Here is a 20354-nt window from a genome sequence, read left to right as displayed (position 1 = left end):
TGTCCTCATGGATGCTCACGTGGCCCCTAATGTGAAGAATAAAGCCATCGATGTGAAGAAAAGGGGAATAAGACATAAGCTTGAGTCCTCCATTTGTACTTCTGTCCTGGGCTCTGCAAATGGCAGGAGTAGGCCTGTAGGCAGAAAGGGAGTGAATGGATGCCCTCAAATGTACGTGCAGGTTAATTAATTTGATTTTGTTAGAGCACCATAACATAGCAGCTCTTTGGTTGTCAGCCTCATGTAAACCTACCTCTCAAGCAAGTGGCATATAAACCAAAGGCCAGGGATGCTTGGGTGGCTCACTTGGTTAAACATCTGACTTCGGCTCAGGTTTGTGAGTTTGAGCCCCACATTGGGCTCTGTGCTGACAGCTCAGAGCCTGGAGCCAGCTTTGGATTCTGTGTGTCCCTCTCTCTGTTACTCCCCTACGCATGTGTGTGTGCTCTCTCTCAAAAATAAATAAACTTTAAAAAACAAAACAAAAAAACCCAAAGGCCAGTTCATTCACAATGAGAACCAAAGCGTCCAGGCAGACTGGGATGTTTATGTCAGTTGATCAAATATTTGCTCCCTACAGGAAACTCTATATGGAAAACCAGATCATAGTCAGCCACGTTCTTGGCAAATGTGGAGTCAGAGGAAGGGGAGTTAAGAGCAAGGCCTGTGCTTCAGATTGAAGCTTTGCTTTCCCTGCTTGGAATTCATGGCTTTTAAAATGAAAGTTTCAGAGGATCCTGGGTGGCTCAGTGGGTTAAGGGTCGACTCTTGATGTTAGCTCAGGTCATGATCTTACAGTTCATGGGATCAGCCCTGCATCTAAGTAAGCCCTTCTGTACTGACAGTGAGGAGCCTGCATGGGATTCTCTCTCCCTCTCTCTCTCTCTGCCCTTCCTCCTCCTCCTCCTCCTCCTCTCTTTCTCTCTCTCTCTTCTCCCTCTCTCAAAAATAAATAAATAAATGAAAAAAATAAAATAAAATGAAAGTTTCAGAAAGAAAGTCTCAATTCATGTTGTATTGGACTAAATACCAGTGACAAGCCTGGAAGAAAGTTTAGGAGTCTCCACTGGTCATGAGAAGACTGACCACTTTATAAATCTTTTCAGTTAGTCCCATCCCTAGCAGGGACATTAACAGGGAAACTGAAACAGAGAAATTCTCAGTTTTTATTAAAATTACTAACCAGCGTTTTGCTTTCATGCCCTTGGCTTACCATCTGCAGTAACTTGCACTGGTTATTATAAATATGTTTTTCTATACCTTGGGTTTCAAAGCGAGAGTGCAACAGGAATGCTTTTCGAGCTTTCCATCATCCCTTCCCTGCCAGTTCGTCCATTCATTATTACCTTTCCTATTTTTTTCCATCATGAATACACTTTAATCCCCATCACCCATTTCACCCATCTCCCCACCCACCTCTCCTCTGATAACCATCAGTTTGTTCTCTATAATTCAGAGTCTGTTTCTTAGTTTTTTCCTGGGGAAAAAAGGCTTTAAAAGAATCAGGGAGGATTAAATGGAAATCCAGTGAAGATCAGTGTGTGTGTGTGTGTGTGTGTGTGTGTGTGAGTCTGTGCGTGCTTGTTACTTCTGGGGATGTGTGTAATTGCGTGCATGCCTGTGTGTGGTTGCACAGGCTTCGATCCCTTTATGCTCGGTACTCCGGGGGATCTGTTCAGAGGCTGGAATGCAACCGCAGGCAGATGCTTGTCTTTTCTCAACAGTGGCAAGGAAAGGAGAAGGAGGAAGACACAGCCATAAGGGGCTTGCTGGCAAAACACGGGGTGAGTGATTTCCAGGTTTCATGAGCCGATTAATACATTTCCGAATGAAATAGACTTTTAGGCTGTCCAGATGTACATGTCATATTTATGAAGAGAATGGAAAACCCTCACAGTGATTCTAAAGCTATCTATCCCCTGACTTGGTATCGACATCCATGTTGTAGTAAGATTTTACAGCAGGCAGCATCTAAAGATCTCAGAAAATCCTTTCTAGATGATGCCATCCTCATGGTTGCCTCTCGCCTTTACTTATGCTGTTCTCTCTCCTTGCCATCTCTAAGTCTTACTTACGAAGCTTAGGTCATGTTGGGGTCTCGTGTTCTGCTGTTCAACGAGGTTAGGCAGGAGCCGGAGGGAATCAATCCAGATAAATACGCTGCCTGAAGATGTGCTGTTAGCGGAGACATCTGTCGACCACAAGTCTGGCAAATTCTGGTCACTGGCCTGACGAAGGAAATGTGTACCTGGTGGAAAATGTCCCCACTGCTGTAGGAAACAACAACAATACAACTTAGAGAAAGTGCAATCATTCTTCTAAGCTCGGCAATGATGACGTTGCATTCAGCATAATGAAAACAGAACATAAACTTACAGAATTTTGGTACAAACATCTTGCAGGATGAAATGGAAGGCAGTTGAGCTAAATCTTCATCTACTGTAATGTCTAAAATTGGTGGACAACAGCAGCATAAGCATATTCTTTAGACGCATGGGCCTTGTTCAAGAACAAAGAGCTTAAAAGAGCAGAAAATAGTTGCCACTGGACAGTGAAATGGGTGTGTAGGAGAGAACCATGGCCTCAGCGATGAGCTTACTAGTCCCATTCAACTTCTGAAGTCACTTGCACATGTTGCTCTGAGAAAACCACATTTAGAAACATTGAATTTTGAGGGCGCCTAGGTGGCTCAGTCACTTAAGCATCTGATTTCGGCTCAGGTCATGGTCTCATAGTTCATGAGTTCGAGCCCTGCACTGGGCTCTGTGCTATCAGCCTAGGATTCCCTCTCTCCCTCCCTCTCTCTCTCTGCCCTTCTCCCACTGGCTCACACGCTCTCCTCTCTCTCAAATATAAACTTAAAAAAATTTGAATTTTGTCCAATTCCATAACTCAGTGCATTGGGAGGTCAGTATCACTAATTCCTCCTTCCCTGTATAAAGACAAAAGATCACAGTTTTTCCCATCATGCACATTCCTCAATTTGGAGCCCTTTATCCTGTGCAATCCAAAAACACTGTAACTGGGGCAGTGAACTCCCCTGGGCTAGATTGTCTATGAAGGTCTATTTTCAACATGTCTGGGTTTTCTGCATGCACAGGCTTCACATACAGGAGCTATTGTTGAAGGAAGAATTATTTGATAACATTGAAATAATTTGCAGTGAGACAAATATTTGAAATAAGAGGCTTAATTTTTAAGGGAATGTGCCCCCTAGATTGCTGCCAACGAGCATAAATTTGCATTCAGCACGAAGAGGAAAACAAAGTAGTGAAATGTTAAGCAACCCTTGGTTTGTAAAGATGGGGACTAGTCCCTTGGGAGTTTATACAATTCCTCCCTTGAGGTCATTTGCACTTTTTCATTGTTTATTTGCACATACCTGGCTTCACTCAAGTAATAAAAGATTTTTATTTCTTCTGCTTATCCCTTAGCTATACGCCAGGTGCCTTGCCTGAAACTTGAAGACTGGGGCGAGATTGCTCCAAACAAAAGTAGCGAAGTTCAGAGCCAGAGAATTCTCTGGACACAAAGGCTTTGCAATAGAGAACTGTATAATGTGGCCAGCAGGTCAGCTGCAAACCGATGCCCCTGCCCCGCAGCCCAGGGTAACTAGATTCCTTACTGTCCTTGGGGACAGAGATGCCCACAGCACTAACTTCAGCCAGGTAAGCGATGCTGATTCTAAACCCAACAGTCTCTGGGTGGGGTTGGAAACGTGTCCGTGAGAAGAGCAACCCCACGCACGAGGCTGTGAGAGCACTCTTGACCTACACGCCAGGCACCCCATCAGCCGGTTCTGCGGCCCCCGAGGCTCAGCTCCAGGCTTCATGCCTTTCCGTCCACACTGCAGGGCCCTCCATGCCAAGAAGACAAATGGAGGAAGAAACTGACCCAAGGTTACTCATTTGGTGATGCTTGCCACCCAAGGAACCGTGTGGAATATCAAAACCCCGTTAAAAAGCCAGAGTGGCAGTGAGTGTGGTGATCATTTGCTCACACTCTCCAAAATAGAACAGAAATCGGCGGGTCTGTGTTTGGTTAGCAGCTCTCCGACTTCCCATTTTATAACGGAAGTCTAGCCATCAACCAGTAAATGCTGCATAGCAAAAGCCTCATGATTGTTTCCTAATGAATGTTGAAATAGCTTGAGCTTTTCGGGCCTCTGTGGCTCTATCTTAAAATTAAGGAGGTTGGTATGACTGGTAATAATGATGCTCATTAATATTTATTGAGTACTTAGTATGTGCTGGGCATAGTTGTGAATTAAATATTTTAATTGTCACAAAAACCGTATTATCTTCTTTTAAGCTACAAGGAAATCAAAGCGCAGAGAAGTTAAATGACTGAGCCAAAGTTACTCATTCGGTAAGAGGCAGAACCAGGATTCAAAACTCCCAGGACACCTGAGTGGTTCAGTCAGTTACGTGTCTGACTCTTGATTTCAGCTCAGGCCATGATCTCACACTTCATGAGTTTGAGCTCCGCATCGGGCTCTGAGCTGACAGTGAGGAGCCTGCTTGGGATTCTCTCTCTCCCCCTCTTTCTCTGGCCCTCCCCTACTCGCTCTCACTCTCTCTCTCTCTCCCCCAAAATAATAAATAAACTTTTAAACCAACTCCCAAGCCCCTCTGTTTACCCATTATGCTTTTGTCAACTTCTAGCATATACTATTATTCTTATTCTGTTGTTATTATCAATAGGAAGATGTCTAATCTCTCATTGCAATTCTCCATATACTGCCTGTTTTACTTACCATAGATCAGTCCTCTATGTATTCATCGATACTTGAGCCTCCAAACTTCACTGAAAAGCCTATATTTATGATTCAGATAAGAGAAACCAGGAATTTTAGACCTACCCGTGGATAAAGTATGAAGTAGGGAGGGATAGCATGCAGGATGACAGAGTCACCAACCAAAACATGCTAACAAGCAAGGAGCAGCTTTTTTTTTTTTTTTTCAGTTTCTTTAGAGAGAGAGAGAAGGAGAAAGCATGAGTCAGGGAGGGGCAGAGAGAGAGAGTGAGAGAGAGACTCCCAAGCAGGCTCCGCACTGTCGGGGCAGAGCCCCTCAAACCCACAAACGGTGAGATCGTGACCTGAACCGAAGTCAGACACGTAACTGACTGAACCACCCAGGCGCCCCAGGAACAGATTTAACAATTCAAGGTCTAGGAACACACGGCAGCGTGCTGCAGAACCAGCTCTCTGAAATCAAAAGCCCTGATGCATAGTGACCCGGGTGACGTCATGGGTGGAGGGTCACAGTCACGGGGGAGGAAGCACTGGACTTTTGGATTTAGATGACTGCGTATAGGTCCTACTGATTGCATACCCTAAGCAATCCTGTTTTCCTCACTGAAGCTGCTTCCACTTCTGGAAAATGGGGATGTGTCCAGTACCTTACAGGCCTGTCCTAAGGATTGAATGGGATGACATAGGAAAACCCTTGACAAATTAAAGATTTGCCACTCAGAGTGGGTCCCCAGACCAGCAGCATCAACATCGTGCAGGACTTAGTAGACAGGCAAGTTCTCAGGCCCCACCCCAGACCTACTGAATCAGAACAAGAATTTCAAGAGGATCCCTTCGTCATATGCACATTAAAGTTTGAGAAGTCCTGCTCTGGGGCACTAAACAAATGCAGCCAGTTATTCGAGCTCTGTTTTCCTTTCATTTACTGCCAGTGAAATACAACATGGCCAACTTTAAAGGATGGGGCCTTCTTAAAGGTTCCCATATGCTCTTCCCGGATCCCACTGAATTCAGCAGGTATGACCGAGCAGGTTACTCCTGGCGAGCATTTCCCTTTGCTCAGGATAGGCCCACTTGAGAGAGAGAGAGAGAGAGAGAGAGAGAGAGAGAGAGAGACTGCCTTATATAATCCTGGGCGATTTTTGAGGTGAGGGAGCCAATAAAATGCAAATCCACGTATACAAAATCGTCTCGGCCTTGGGAAAGTTGGTTAAATACGAGACTGAATATAAGTTGCAGCCGAAGTGGAGTTGAAGTGGGTTTTAATCTTTCCTGTTCAGGGTCCTTGGGAGCAACAGCTAAGGGAAGCAACTCAGAGTGGGAGGGTGCTTTTGAAAGCATTTGTGTTTTGTTAGACCCCTGTTGTGTATGAGAGACACATAAAAGGTGCTTCATCAACACCTGGTAGACTGGGTTGAATATTCTTATCAGCTTCCTGTGAAAAGATCCTAAATACAATTGTGAGCCTGTGCCGACATGGGGGTGTCAGATAGATAGAATATAAGGACCCCTTGATGTTTGGCCAGTAATGGGGTTTAGGATACACTACCCTCAAATATGGCATCTTGATTATTTTTTTTTCCTTTTTTTTTTACTGAGGTATAGTTAACATATGACAGTATATTAGTATCGGGCACACAACATAATGACCCAATATTTGTATATATTGAGATATGATCCCCACAATAAACCTAGTTAACATCTGTCACCACATACAGTTACAGGATTTTTTTTTCTTGTGATGAGAACTTTTAAGATCTACTCTCTTAACAACTTCCAAATATACAACACGGTATTATTGACTACAGTCACCGTGCATCCCCGTGACTTACTTATTTCATAACTGGAAGTTTGTGCCTTTTGACTCCCTTCACCCATTTTGCCCACCCTCAACCCCCAGCCTCTGGAAACCACCGTTTCTATGCAGTAGAGGAAACAGCCACCTCTCATGGTCTTGAAAGAGTGGCCTCGAGTAGGAGATAAGCCTTGTCATTCGACCCTGACCTATCTTCCTAGCTATTAGCTGTCTCTCAAACTTCTGTGATTGTCCAAGCAGCCTATTTTATTTTTAATAGCTCCCAGAAGTTGAGGATGTGCCAGGACCCGTCAGTGTCCCAAGGGGAGAATCTCAATCAGCACCTAGATTCAGGCTGATTGGAAGTTGGACCCCCAGGCTTCTGAAGAAGGCAAATATATACATTCCACAAGCATAAGCCTAGCTGGCCCCCAGAGCCAGGTGATCTGGTGGTGTCCAGTGTCCCCTTGCCAGCAGTCACAAAAACCGAGACTCCAGACAAGCATACAAGCTCATTTCTGAGCTATCAGCGGGCTGTAGAGGGAGAGTACAAAAATGGCGTCCCTCTGGCTACACTCCCTGAGAGCACTTCTGTAGCCTCTAAATGTGTGCCAAACCTGAAGCCTCCCCCTAAAACTGAAGCTCCAGGACGAGCAAGTAGGTGTCTTTCACAGAAAGGCTGGGGTTGTGCTTCAATCTGCTGTCTGGATAGTGCCCTGGGGGTGGTGGCCTGCCAAGAATGGTCTCTCCCATTGTTACAGGCCTGTCGGACCCAGGAACACATCCCCCCCGGCCACCAGAGCCAGGCCATCAAGGGGCATCTCTTAGGTAGCAGCCACAAAAACCAGGGCACCAGGGAAGGGTATAAACTCTTTTCTGTAAGATAGAGGGGAGCCAGGGCAAGGCAGAGGGAGAATGCAAAGATTCTGTTCACCAAGAGCCCCTCTGAGACCTTTCCGTGTGCCAAACCAGAAGCCTGCCCCTCAGTCCAAAGTTCCTGGAAAAGCAAATATGCCTCATTCTCAGGAAGACTGGGGTGTGTTTCAGTCTGCTGTCTGCGGAGTGCCCTAGGAGTAGTGGCCTGCCAAGAACTGTCTCCCCCATTGTTACATCTTATGGGACCCAGGATCACACAGACCCCCAATCCCTGCACGGCTTCCAGATCTAGGCAATCACGGGGCATCTCCTAGGTGGCAGTGACGAAACCCAGGTCACCAGATGTAAAAACCAAGGCACCAGACGCTCCCCTTTTTCCCTCTGTGAGATACTGGCCCTTGAGAGTGACAGGCAGAGAGCATAAAGATGGCAACTACTGGCTGGAGTGAGACAGAGAGGAAGTTCAAAGAAAGGACTCAGGGAAAATAAGTTTGAAAAAAGAAAAAGAAAGAAAAAAAGAGGAGGAGGAAGGAGGGAAGTTTAAGAGAGAGATAGTGATTGCCAGCTTCAGCAAGGAAGAGGGAGCACATGGAAGATGGCCCCTGCCAGCTGGAGTATAGAGCCCACACCCAAGGGAAAGGAAAAAAAAAAAAAAAAAAAAAAAAAGATGGTGCCTGTTGGCCTTAGCAAGGCTGAGGGAAAGCACCAAGATGGCATCCAACAACTTCTTTCCCTGGAGGGTATTCTTGCAGGCTCCTGCCACCTTAGACCAACACTTTAAAATTAAGAAATGAGTTTCACATAAAGTTTGGGCACTTTTCAGAGGGCTGCTTCTGCACTGGCCCAGGATCGGGTGAGTCAACACACGATCCCTTTAAGAGACTCGGTTTGCCATAGCCCTGCAGGTCTGGTGGATAGGCACCCTGTTGGTCTTCAATGCCAGATATTTTGGGGGCTTGTCTCTCAGATGCTGATTTTAAAAGTTGGGGTGCCAAATGTAGGGTATGAACCCTTTGATCCTTAGGGAGAAGCCCCAGGTTTTGAGTTCCCAACCAATTGTGGGTTGCCATCTTGAACCGGAACCCCCTATTGAATAAGCTGAAGGAGTTGGAGAAACAGCAAAATGGGCCCCTTCCTATAGCTCTTCTCTTCAGAAACAGATTATAAAATCCCCAATTAAGAGATCTTCTCCCTGTATCCAGAAGAAAGGAGTGTTCTTATCTCTGAAGACAAAGCGACACCACCAACAAAAATCTGAACGGGCCTCACTAAATTTCCCCCAGTTTACTACACTTACCTCATACTTTTTGGCCTATCGTGTTTCTACACGACTGTCCACTTTTCAGCAAATATAGCATAAAAATACTCAGGCTTATCTGTTTCTTTAGGTCTTTATTTCCTTATGAAGGCTCCTGTGTCATGTAAAATTTGCACTAAACAAATTTGCGTGCTTCTCCCTTGATAATCTGTCTTTGTCAGTTTAATTTTGAGACCCAGCCAGGAATCTTAAGTGGGTTGAGGAAAACATTTCACTACCTTATTCTGGCATAGACACACACACACACACACACACACACACATTATTCCTTCTTTTCACCACTGTTATCATCTTCTCCATCTTCCAGTCCCCTGGTCAAAAAATAACCATGTGAACACATAATTTTAATAACCTGTCAAAGTGTCATAATGGAAATGGAATGGTGCCATTTGTAAATCACTATTTATCAAAAAAAAAAAATTCTTTGCATTTCAAAAGAGATTTAAATAGATGTCCTAAATTTGGTTTGTTTAAAAAAACAGTCTGTTCCAGAAAGTCTCTAAGACGTGAATAAAAAAATTAAAACACATTAAAGAAGTATTAGTGCGCAGACTTCAATAATTGTGCATTTTTCTAAAACTTCAAAGGTCAGAGAACTTGAGAAAATGTCTCCCCCGGAGAATATTCCAGTTGGGTTTATGTGCTTCTCAGGAGCAGTGCTATTCTCCATGTTTTGTTGGTTTGGTTTTGCTCTTGCCACAAAGGAAACAGAAACCAGCAAGCTGCAAGGGTCGGGAGCACCGTCTCCTTGAGAGATTAGCCAAGCACCAGTTGGTTTGCATAAGGCATGGAGAGCTGCCTGGGAGGACTTTGTCCTCAAGATCCTTCTGCATCCAAGAGCACAGGAGCTAAGGTAAAGCTGTGTGTGATACATTTGCATTTCTAAAAAGGTTTGATATGAGTTGGTTTCACTCTGCCTCAGGGGTAAAATTATATAAAGCACTATTTGATAACCGTGGAAAGTCTGTCAGAAGGTGTCCCTGCATTTGCATGTATTTGTTTACATTTTGGTCTAAAATCTATATTCACTTAGGATTCAAGCATGTCTGGCTATGGGATGAGTTCCCAGGGTCTTTTAAATGACAGACCAAAGGTCATGATCTCACACGGTTTGTGAATTCAAGCCCTGGGTCGGGCTCTGTGCTGGCAGCGTGAAGCCTGGTTGGGATTCTGTCTCCTTCTCTAGCTGCCCCTCCCCCCTTGCTCTCTGTATCTTTGTCAAAATAAATAAAAAATAAACTTAAAATGACAGACCAAGGGAAGCAAGGATAGAGGTCCACACGTTTTAGGTTCTAGGACAAAATGCAGCCTCCTGGGAGGTGTTTCTAATATAATAAAGTCCTTAGGGCACCTGGGTGGCTCAGTCGGTTGAGCGTTTGACTTCGGCTCAAGTCATGATCTCATGGCTTGTGAGTTCGAGCCCCACATGGGGCTCTGTGCTGACAGCCCAAAGCCTGGAGCCTGCTTCAGATTCTGTGTCTCCCTCTCTCTCTGCCCCTCCCCTGTTCTCACTCTGTCTCTCTCTGTCTCTCTCTGCCCCTCCCACACTCATGGGCATGCTCTCTCTCTCTCTCTCTCTCTCAGAAGTAAATAAACATTAAAAACATTAGAGGGGCGCCTGGGTGGCTCAGTTGGTTAAGCGGCCGACTTCGGCTCAGGTCATGATCTTACGGTCCATGAGTTCGAGCTCCGCGTCGGGCTCTGTGCTGACAGCTCAGAGCCTGGAGCCTACTTCAGATTCTGTGTATCCCTCTCTCTGACCCTCCCCCATTCATGCTTTGTCTCTCTCTGTCTCAAAAATAAATAAACATTAAAAAAAATTTTTTAAAAACATTAGAAATAAAAATAAATAAATAAATAAACACTTAATGTAATAAAATCCAACTTTCAGATCATCCCCTGATCCAACTGGCATGAGTTCAATCAAGGCCGACTCGTCGGAAGAGGAGGCTGCCAAAACAGAGCTGCCTTAGCCCAGGGTCCACGGAGGACAAACACTGGCATCAGCAGACCCAGAACCTCTGGCGGCCGTGTTGGCAGACAAAGCCCTCAACCCTTCTGCCAAGGCACCGACACTGATGGACAGTAACAGCAGTACCTTCAGCAGCTCCTTGTGGCATCTTTGGTCAGTATCAGTGGGTGAGTCGCTAAATCGGGCAGTGGCAGTGACCAGAGATAATGCCTCAAAGAGCCACAAAAGAGAAAAGGAGAATGGCAACTGTCACATCACAACTAAGGACCACTGCTGTACATGAATGACATACCCTCAGGGACACTGAGAACTGGAGAAGGGGGTTGGTGGGGTGGGAGGGGGGGAGTCCTGCACAGCAGGTCACCGCAGGGACAAAGAAACACAATTTTGTGATTGTATTAGTGAACGCTTCCTTCCCTCCTCCTCCCCCACCGCCTGCCCCAAGACTGGTGGGATATAGAAAACAAAGGATAGAACAGAAAAGTCTGTTTGTGGAAGCATAAGCTATAAATCTGAGATTCAGCCACCCGTGCTTACAGAAGGCCCAGTGGGCCACTTTATTTTTTAAGTGTATTCATTTTTTGAGAGAGAGAGCATGCACAGGGGAGGGGCAGAGAGAGAGGGAGAGAGAGAATCTCAAGCAGGCTCCAAGCTCAGTGCAGAGTCCCACACAGGGCTCGATCCCACCAACTGTAAGATCATGACCTGAGTCAAAATCAAGAAGTCAGATGCTTAAGTGACTGAGCCACCCAGCTGCCCCCCGGACGGGGCACTTTATAACAAGTTACCACTATTGGGTTAATGGCATTCGCTACTCAAACTTATAAATTAAGAATCAAATTCGCAGCCACCTCAGCTGCTGCCAAAACCCCTGCAGCTGCCGCTGACCCCACAGGTGTCCCAGGCACAGGGCCCACCTTTATCCAACTGCCGTTCCGTGAACATTTGCTAACAGAATCCTCACCCTCGCTGGCTGCTTCGTTAATGGACAGCAGCGTATCGCTCAAGACCCACGGTTCAGATTCTCTTGCTTGATCTTCTCTTTCTGGATCACCACCAACTGTTTCTTTAAAACATTGAGTTAGTACTATTAAATCCTTGAACATGAAAACTAGGTGCAATTGTGAGGCTCGAGAAAGGGAGACTATCTAATTCCACAGTAGACAGAACTGCGCTGAGGAAACAATTTGGATCATAAATGGAAAGTTCTTGCGTTGAAGATGCCACATCTGTCACCTACCAGTTGCATGGTCTCTGACTTACCCTAAGTCTCATGTGAAATGGAAATAATAATCATTTCTGTGTCTCAGAAATATAGGGACCACAGGGGACAAAGGGGCTATACCCACGATGCTTATGATTCCCTTCCCTTCCACATTCCGTACGCGCCGAATCTATCCACCACCACACCCCGCCTGAGAGGCAGCGCTGCTAACTGCATGACCCTCTCACCTGGCCACAGCTCACTAAAGCCCAGGGGGACAGCTGAGCCAGGCTTGGCCAGTCAGAAATGTGCCTTCCTCATACCTCAGCTCCACTTCCCTTTGGGTGAGCTTCGTACTCAGGCAGGCAGTCCGCCATGACGGTAAGATGGCCCCCAGCAGCTCCAGGCTTACTCCTACCTGCTTAATAAGTCCCACAGAAAACTCCCTCTTTGCTTACAGTTCCGGTCAAACTTCCAGGGATGGTTCTGATCAGCCTGAACTGGGTCATACAGTCACCCCTAAACCAACCACTGTTGCCAAGGAAATGCCATCTTTTCTTCACTCAGGCCTGGGTCACACGTTTTTCCCTGGAGTGAGGGAGTGGTATCGGCCTCACGTGATTCACAGAGATGGAGACCTGGGGGAACAGAGTTGGCCAAAAGAAAATCGGGGCGGGGGTGGGGGGGGTAGTGTTGCCAAAAGAAGGGGCAAGTCAGACCTGGAGAACTTTTAAGAGATAGTCCGTGAACACCTGAGGTGGAAAAATGAGAAGTAAACTTTCTTTAGGAAGGAAAACCTCTTTCCTTTAACATGGGCAGAGTGACCAAAAGACTGGGAGGCAGATGGCCCCTAGGGAGCCAGCCCTCGCCCACTGCACGAGTACTTATCATGCCCCTACCACAGAGAGCTGGGTACCTGTGGATGAGTCAGTCACTGTCCTGAGGCTCAGCCTCCCCACCCACAGTCTCATTGCCAGTTCCCTGAGTCATCCCATGCCCCACCCAGCGTGTTTTGCTTTTCCCACGGTTCCCTCGAATCTCCTGGGACAGATGGCTGGCTGCCGGAGCCGAAGGAAAGAACGGGTGTCTTTTAGAAACAGGAGTGCCTCTCCTGTGAGCAAAGCTCGCAGAAGGGCTGGCTCAGGTGGGTGGGGGTGGTAATTATTCTCTTTGCAGTTCCCGGCGCACTTAAAAATCAGCTTCTTTCTTATAAAGGATTCATAGGCAACCTCTACCTTCTTTTAATTTCTCCATTTAAAAAAGAAACCAGACACAAAACCAAACAACATTTGTCATTCTTTCGGAACCAGAACAGCTCAGACTTCTCTTCCTGCTTGAAGCCTTCCCCCTTCCATCCTCTTTCTCATTTACCTGAGAGCCAGCCTTATCAGCCCATCCCTGTCTGCTCACAGCACATCAATGCCACAGCCACAGGGCTTTTCGTGTGGTGTGATGGTCGTGTGGCTGTCTGGCTCCTCCACCGGGTGGGGGGATGCCTCAGAGAGGTCACCAGTGATGCGCTGCTCCTTTCGTTCCCTAGAGTCTGGCTCACGGAAAGTCCTCCCCACAGGTTTCAGCAAGAGTGAAAATGAGCAAGCTGTTAACTGCACTGGGGGCTGAATGCGGGAAAGATCATCTATCGTGGAGTGTCTTCCCAGAGGCAAAGGCACCCTTCGTGAAGTCATGAAGACTTTTGCTTCTTAGCATAATTCTGAGTAGCTTCTGTACTACAGATAATTCCAGAGACTGCTCTTAAGAGCCAAGAATATCCACACTAAAAGGGAATGTTTTTTCAGGACTTGTACAGGATGACAGGCCCGAGGTCTTACAACTCACTTCAGGGGAAAACTGCAGCAGCCTAATTACTGTCATGCTCCGTGTTTGGATATAATATGAAACATTCACTGAGTGCTTTCTAATTAATCTGCAATTAATTTAGATTTTCATGCAGTTGTGCTGTATGGAAAAAAAATCAGCAGTATAAATACAAACGATGTATAATAGGCTGTAGCTGACTATCAGGGTTTGAAACCCTCTAAAAGACAACAGGCCATGGATTTGCTTGTTTCTATCAGAAGCCATGTAGAGACATTTTAAATGTGTTTGGAGAAGAGGGTAATAACATCCTATTATTCCAAATAATACCAATTTAAAAAAATCACAGCGGAAGAGAGAGAACAGTTCAAATCTGGTTTACCATTGCCATCTTGCCATACGCCTGGCAAATGCAAGGAAATTTTTTATTTACCCACCTTTCACTTAATACATGTTAACTGAGCATCTATTGAGTGCTAGGCGACATGTTTTCCACGTGAAGAAGATGGTGAATGGACAGGTAAGTCATTTACCCTAAGTGTCATGAACTGAAACTCATTACAAGAAGTGAGAATTTCCGACTTCTCATTTATTTGTTCAAAATAATGTCTTCCCAACGACCGTTCTTAACTGTATTCCCGTAGCGTTCACCCAGCACCTTCCACTTTACAAGAGGCCTCATGTATATATCGCTTTCAGTGTTCACAGTAACTGTCATGCAGACAGGATGATCACGGGTCCGAGTTTGCAACCCAGAAAGTAAAGTACCCAAGATGACACCAAAGGCCAACGGTTGAGCCGGGACCAAAACCAAGCTTCCCAGCTCTGACTCTAGTCCTTTTTCCAGTTACTCCGCGTTTAAGCAGGAGGTCTGGCTGGTGCATCCAACAATGGCTTGAGGACCCAACTTTGGCGAAGACGTGTTGTCAAGAGTCTTTCTAAAATGTGATCTCACACGTATTTGTGTGGAGCCATAAGAAATTGAAGGATTGAGACTGTGATTTTCGGCACCCATCCTTTCCACCAATTATGTGGCAGAGACTTTCCCCATTCACAGAATCCAGCCAAGGGAAGATGGAGTCTACGCAGAACACTGTTGGTAAATGGGAGGTCTCTGCGGCTGCGCTGCCACAAGCTTTGAACAAACACACGTGAAAAATGCACTAGATTCTAAATCCTTGGATGCTTCGTAAGAGCTCATTTGGCTCTTTAGAATCAGACACAAAAATCAATGACACATGTCTTTGAAGAAATGAAAGCCAAAAAAAAAAACACTTTTAGCTTTGCCAAGTGAAGATTTTCCTGAAGCGTTCCCCGGAATGAGGTTGGTGTGGAGCATTCTTAAGTGAGCTGTTAAGCCCTGGTGCAATAGAAATAGTTGTGACTTCGTGGCTGGTGACGGGGATTCCACTCATTTCTGTCCCTCTGCCCTCCCTCCATTCTGTGTGATGACTAAATCCTCTAATAAATCCTATCGGTTTACGAGAGCTGGTCAGTGTAAACATCACTTACCAGCGCCATTAACACGTTAATGCCTTTTGGGTGGGTTGTGAAGAAAAAGGAATAAAATTCCTAAGGGTAAGGGATGTACTTCCAAGGACTGAATTGTCTCCCTTTGGAATTCATATGTTGAAACCCTAGACTCCAGGTATTTGGAGATGGGACCTTTGGGAGGTAATTAGGTTTAGATGAGGTCATGAGGAGACAGTTTTCATGATGGGATTAGTGCCCTTATGGAAAGAGACGGGGGCGCCTGGGTGGCTCAGTCCGTTAAGTGACTGACTTCGGCTCAGGTCATGATCTCACGGTCCGTTAGTTGGAGCCCCTGCGTCTGTGCCCACAGCTGAGAGCCTGGAGCCTGCTTCAGATTCTGGGTCTCCCTCTCTTCCTGCCCCTCCCCACTCTCACTCCGTCACCCTCTCTCTCAAAAATTAAAAAAAAAAACACATTAAAAAAAAAAGAGAGAGAGACACCAAAGAGCTTGATTCTTCCCTCTTTCTCTCCACCTGCTTGCACAGAGCAAAGACCATATGAGGACACAGCAAGGAGACAATTTTATGCACCTCCAAGACAGAAGCCCCAGCAGACACTGAGCCTGCGGGACTTCCAGACCCCAGCACTGCAAGAAATAAGCCACCCCGTCTTAAGTTCTGGAAAGCAGCCACCTTGAATAAGACATGTCATATAGTGGAAAGGGATGAAATTTAGCACCAGAAAACCTGTGTCAACTCTTGTCCTTGCTTACCCTCTTTGTGTCTCAGTTTCCTTATCTATAGAATGGGGAACTAGAAGTCCCTTCACTCCCCATATTACAAGGTCATGGTGAGAATCCAGAAAGATGAGGTTTGTAAACTGCCATCAGAATTGCTCTTCTGTTGGAGGTCTTTAATGATGTTTTTCTGGGAATCTGCCACTAAAATTGAAATCCAAAAATTGCTTAGGCAAAAGAAGTAAAAATATGGGAAATGGGAAAAGAGGTAGGTTAAGAGCTCTACTTTTTTTTTTTTTTAAGTGCTGGAGGGTTGAACTCATGCAAGCAAATTGTTTTAAGGGAATTTTTATGGTTTGGTTGTCTAAAAAACAATCTGACAGAGCTTTCAAAATCTTGTTTGAGTTTATTAGAACTCAAAATTCTTATAATTCTACTTGTTTATGTTATGTGACTATTTTATATTTTATAGTGTTTATATCTTATATGGTATTTTCTAGGATGCTGATATACAGAATCTGACAAATAATTGGCAAATAATTAGTTACATGAAAATATATACTGGGTATGAAATACAGTAACTAAGATATAAATGACCTGAGGTTAAAAATGGTACCTGTTTTTCAGGATTGAACTTATCCTATGTTAGCACAAATGGCACCTGGTGGCAGTAGGTGATACTTGAGCCCAGCTCTTATGGACTTATTTTCTGACTTTTTAGAAATATATATATTTTTTATTTTAGAGCAGATTTAGATTTATAGAAAAATAGTGAAGCTAGGACACAGAGTTCCTATAAACTCCATACCTAGTTCCCTCTATTGTTAATGTCTGTCACAACAAATGAACCAACATGGATACATTATTATTAACTAGAGTCCATACTTTATTCAAAAGTCCTTAGTTTTCATCTGTTGCTCCTTTTTAGTTCCAGTGTCCCATCCAGGACTCCACGGTGCATTCAGCTGTCATGTTTCTTTTAAGCCCCTCTTGGCTTTGATGGTTTCCCAGACTTCCCTTGTTTTTGATAACCTTGATGATTTTAAGGAGTATTGGTCAGGTATTTTGTAGAATAGCACTCTGTTTGGTTTGTCTGATGTTTTGCTCATGGTTGGACTGAGGTTATGAGTTTTGGGGAGGAAGATTTATAGACACTACTTAAATTTGGGGATATTCCAGTAGAGAGTCAGACAGTTCTCTGGCACAAGGAAAAATCTTTTTGGCCTGAAGCAGCATGGTCCACGGTGGATATCTCACAACTGGGAAAGTGCTGAAAATACAAAGAGAATCTTCCAGCAAAGTTTAGTAGCCTTAACTAATCCTAGGATGCCACAGATTGCCACAGGTCTCTTCATTATGTTAAATCCTTTCTTTCTGAGGATTTTCAACACAGTCTCCTGTTGTATGCTTTTTCTGTTTTGTTGTTTTGTTTTGTTGGGGGGAAAGACTTTCAGTTTTGTAATAGAATTTAACTTGAAAACAGTGTTTGTTTGAGAGAAATCCTCTTATAGACAATGTCAGTGAACTACCTTAGATATCTGAAACTCCATGTTATCCCAAACATAAATGCATGAATGAGAACATGGGGTCTATGTGCTGGAAAGAACTCTGTAACCCTGCTTCTCACAAACATTCCTTCCAGTGGAAGGGTCAAATTAATGAAGTCTCTCCCACACCACGAACCTGGGACATGATTTAAAAATGGAATGGAAAATACAGTCTCTAGACGCAGGTCATACCGGGACAGGCTGATAGTATACAACCCAGGACAACCAAGTCTGAATTTGAATCCAAGAAATTGCAGGGCTCCTGAAATACTCCTCCCAAGAATTAACTACTCTATTTAATTTTCTACAAGGGCTATGCTGTTAGTAAAAGGTAAAACAATTTTCCAAATATAGAAAAAAACATAAACATTATGTAACACACATGCATATGCTCTGTCTGTAGCTTGGTTTTTATAGTCGACAAACATGCCTTGATGTATGTGTGAGTGTTTTGTGACTCAATCTCCTTATAATCCCACTGTAATCATTGTAATGATTCTGTTCTGTGCAGTTGAAACAATCATAGCTTATATTTATTCACAGCCTATCTATGCTTTACATATTTTATCTCATTTAATCCTACCTAGATACTCATTGTCCTCTTCTATAAAGAAGGAAATCAAGACTTAGAGACGTTAAGTATCCTGTCTAAGGGTACACAGAGAAAAGTCAGGATTTGAATTCAAGGCAAGGACTGTTTGGATCTGAAGTCTCAGGTCCTACTGGGCTAAACTACCTCTGCGTCACTGAGTTTATTTCAAAATGCCTTCTGTGAGAGCAAGGACCGTATCTCTTCTTAATAGATGGGGTCTCACAATTCCATTCATATGGCACAGGTGTAGTAATATTTGAAAACAAGGAAGAGGAAGATGTATTATTATTACTGATTATCACTGTCAAGGTAAAAAAAAAAAACAAAAAAAAACAACTCTCATCTCCTAATTGACTCCCAGGCCAATAGTAAGATAAGAGAAGTCCAGCCACTCAGCAGCCTTGTCACCCAGAACTAGAGCTACAGTGGCTCAAATATCCATGTCCTAAAATACAGTGTATTAATAGAGAATTTGACGTACAGGAAGGCCAACAGATCAGGAGATGATTGCCATTGAGAAGATAGTTTGTGATAGTTCCCAAGAGAAGGGGACATGCCACATGTTGGGGGCCACACTGGGAAGCACCAGGGTCAGTCAGGAGGCAGAGGAAGTGGGGGCGAACTGTGGGCAAGAGCCTTTGTTTTGGTTTCTATGGGAAGGAAGAAGCGAGGCAGGGTGGACAGTCTAGGGACTGGCTCATGTGAATAACTTCAGCAGGCTCTGGGGCTGTGCCTAGCTGTCTGGTACCTAGCCCTGGCGTGGTTAGGGCAGGTGGAGTGTGAGAGCCCAATAAAGGAGGTGGGTTGCAGTGTGGACTCTGGACTGTTTGGCTTGTATTTGAAAGGCACTCACGGACAAGTTGTTTACTATTTCTAGGAATTGGCTAACCTTAGGAGGTAGAGTCCCCTTAAGGTCAGTAAGACCCCCAAATGTCAAAATGTTTGAATACAGAAAATAAAAAACATGGTTGATAGACTCCAGCTAAGAGGCTTTCTGGCCATTCTAAATTGGGAAAGGCATATGAATGTACCCATAAGCCAGGCAGAAGTATCCAAGAGCTAATTTAGCTGAAAACAATAGAGATGGGTCATCATGCCGTCATATGTAGAGGGAGAAGAAAACAAAACCAATGAAAACTGGAAAATAACCTGGGCCTAGATTATCTGGGTTACCTTAAAAAACTTGTCACAAGTTAGTGCTTCATAAGAGAGCACACAAAACTTAGTGTCCATCAGGCATTAGGCATTAGAGGGCAGAATTGCGACTATTTCTCTTATCCAAATCATTAACAAGCAACATTCTGCACTCTAGTGTATGTCGTTTTTCTCTCTCTCTCCCTCCCTCCCTTCCACCTTCCTTCCCTTCTTCTCCCTCTCTTCCATAAACACATAGCAATAGTTTGCCTAAATGTGAGCTCATCTGTGAGACACTACCCATCCGTCCCCCTAACACACACCATATCACACACTGTTAAGAGTCTGTGTTTAGTGGGCCCACGTTGGCAGAAACGGGCCTTTTTATTTTTCTCGAAAGCTACAGTAAGAAATACATAACACAAAGTAGACTCTGACCTGCGTCTTTGGCCTCACAGATTCCTTAATACCAGAAGCAGTATTTTCAAGCCCAACAGTGCTGTTTACTCCAGGAAGAGTTTTCTTCATAATCACGGGAAAATCAAAAACCACACTCTCTCAAGTTGCGGCAAACACTTTATTCTCCTCATTAACGTCTCAAAACTGTCAGAAGCCAAAGCTTGAAAAAGCCCTATGGCAATAAATGTGAATGTTTTACAAAGAGAAGAAGGAGATTGCAAGAAGTTATGTTTCTGTTCGCCGTATCTTTGAGTATTTTTCCTTGGCGAAGTCCTCAACCAAATTCGAATACATCAGACACAGTGCCGATAGAAGTAAAAGAAGTAATCTGTAAAGAATATCCCAGCAAAATAAGGGTCCGTTGAACAGTCAGCTAAATCCTGTCAGAACAGAAGAAAAAAGGAGAATGACTAATGTAAAAATGAGTTAAAGTAACTGACTGACTGAATTGAATTGATCGATGGATTGATTTAATGGTCTGTTTCTTTCTCACCAGAAAAGAAAAAGAAAAAGGGGGGAAAAAAAGAAAGAAAGCTTACCGGTGCAGCTACACGGAAGTGGTATGTGCTATCAAAGAATGGGGCTACAGGGAGGCTCCAAATGTGCTGATAGCCCTAAATAATGAATGAAAGGGAGATCCATTTCATAACCACATTTTACACTCAGTTGGAAAGACT

The 20354-nt window shown here is 44.4% G+C and overlaps 1 protein-coding gene across 1 annotated transcript in view; it reads right to left on the bottom strand.

The window, feature by feature from the left end:
- Nucleotides 1–19819: 19819 nt before the first annotated feature.
- MYRFL (myelin regulatory factor like) overlaps nt 19820–20354 on the bottom strand; it is a 126550-nt gene continuing 126015 nt past the window's right edge. Inside the window, exons 24-25 of the mRNA XM_047867337.1 lie at nt 20217–20291; nt 19820–20057 (exon numbers count right to left, since the gene is read on the bottom strand). Coding sequence (XP_047723293.1) covers nt 19971–20057; nt 20217–20291 — 162 coding nt within the window. The 3' untranslated portion in view covers nt 19820–19970. The remainder of the gene's footprint in view (nt 20058–20216; nt 20292–20354) is intronic.

This window comes from Prionailurus viverrinus, chromosome B4 (genome assembly GCF_022837055.1).
Source record: "Prionailurus viverrinus isolate Anna chromosome B4, UM_Priviv_1.0, whole genome shotgun sequence".
NCBI lineage: Eukaryota > Metazoa > Chordata > Mammalia > Carnivora > Felidae > Prionailurus > Prionailurus viverrinus.
Note: the sequence above shows the minus strand (reverse complement) of the source record. Positions and strands in the feature narration are given on the sequence as shown.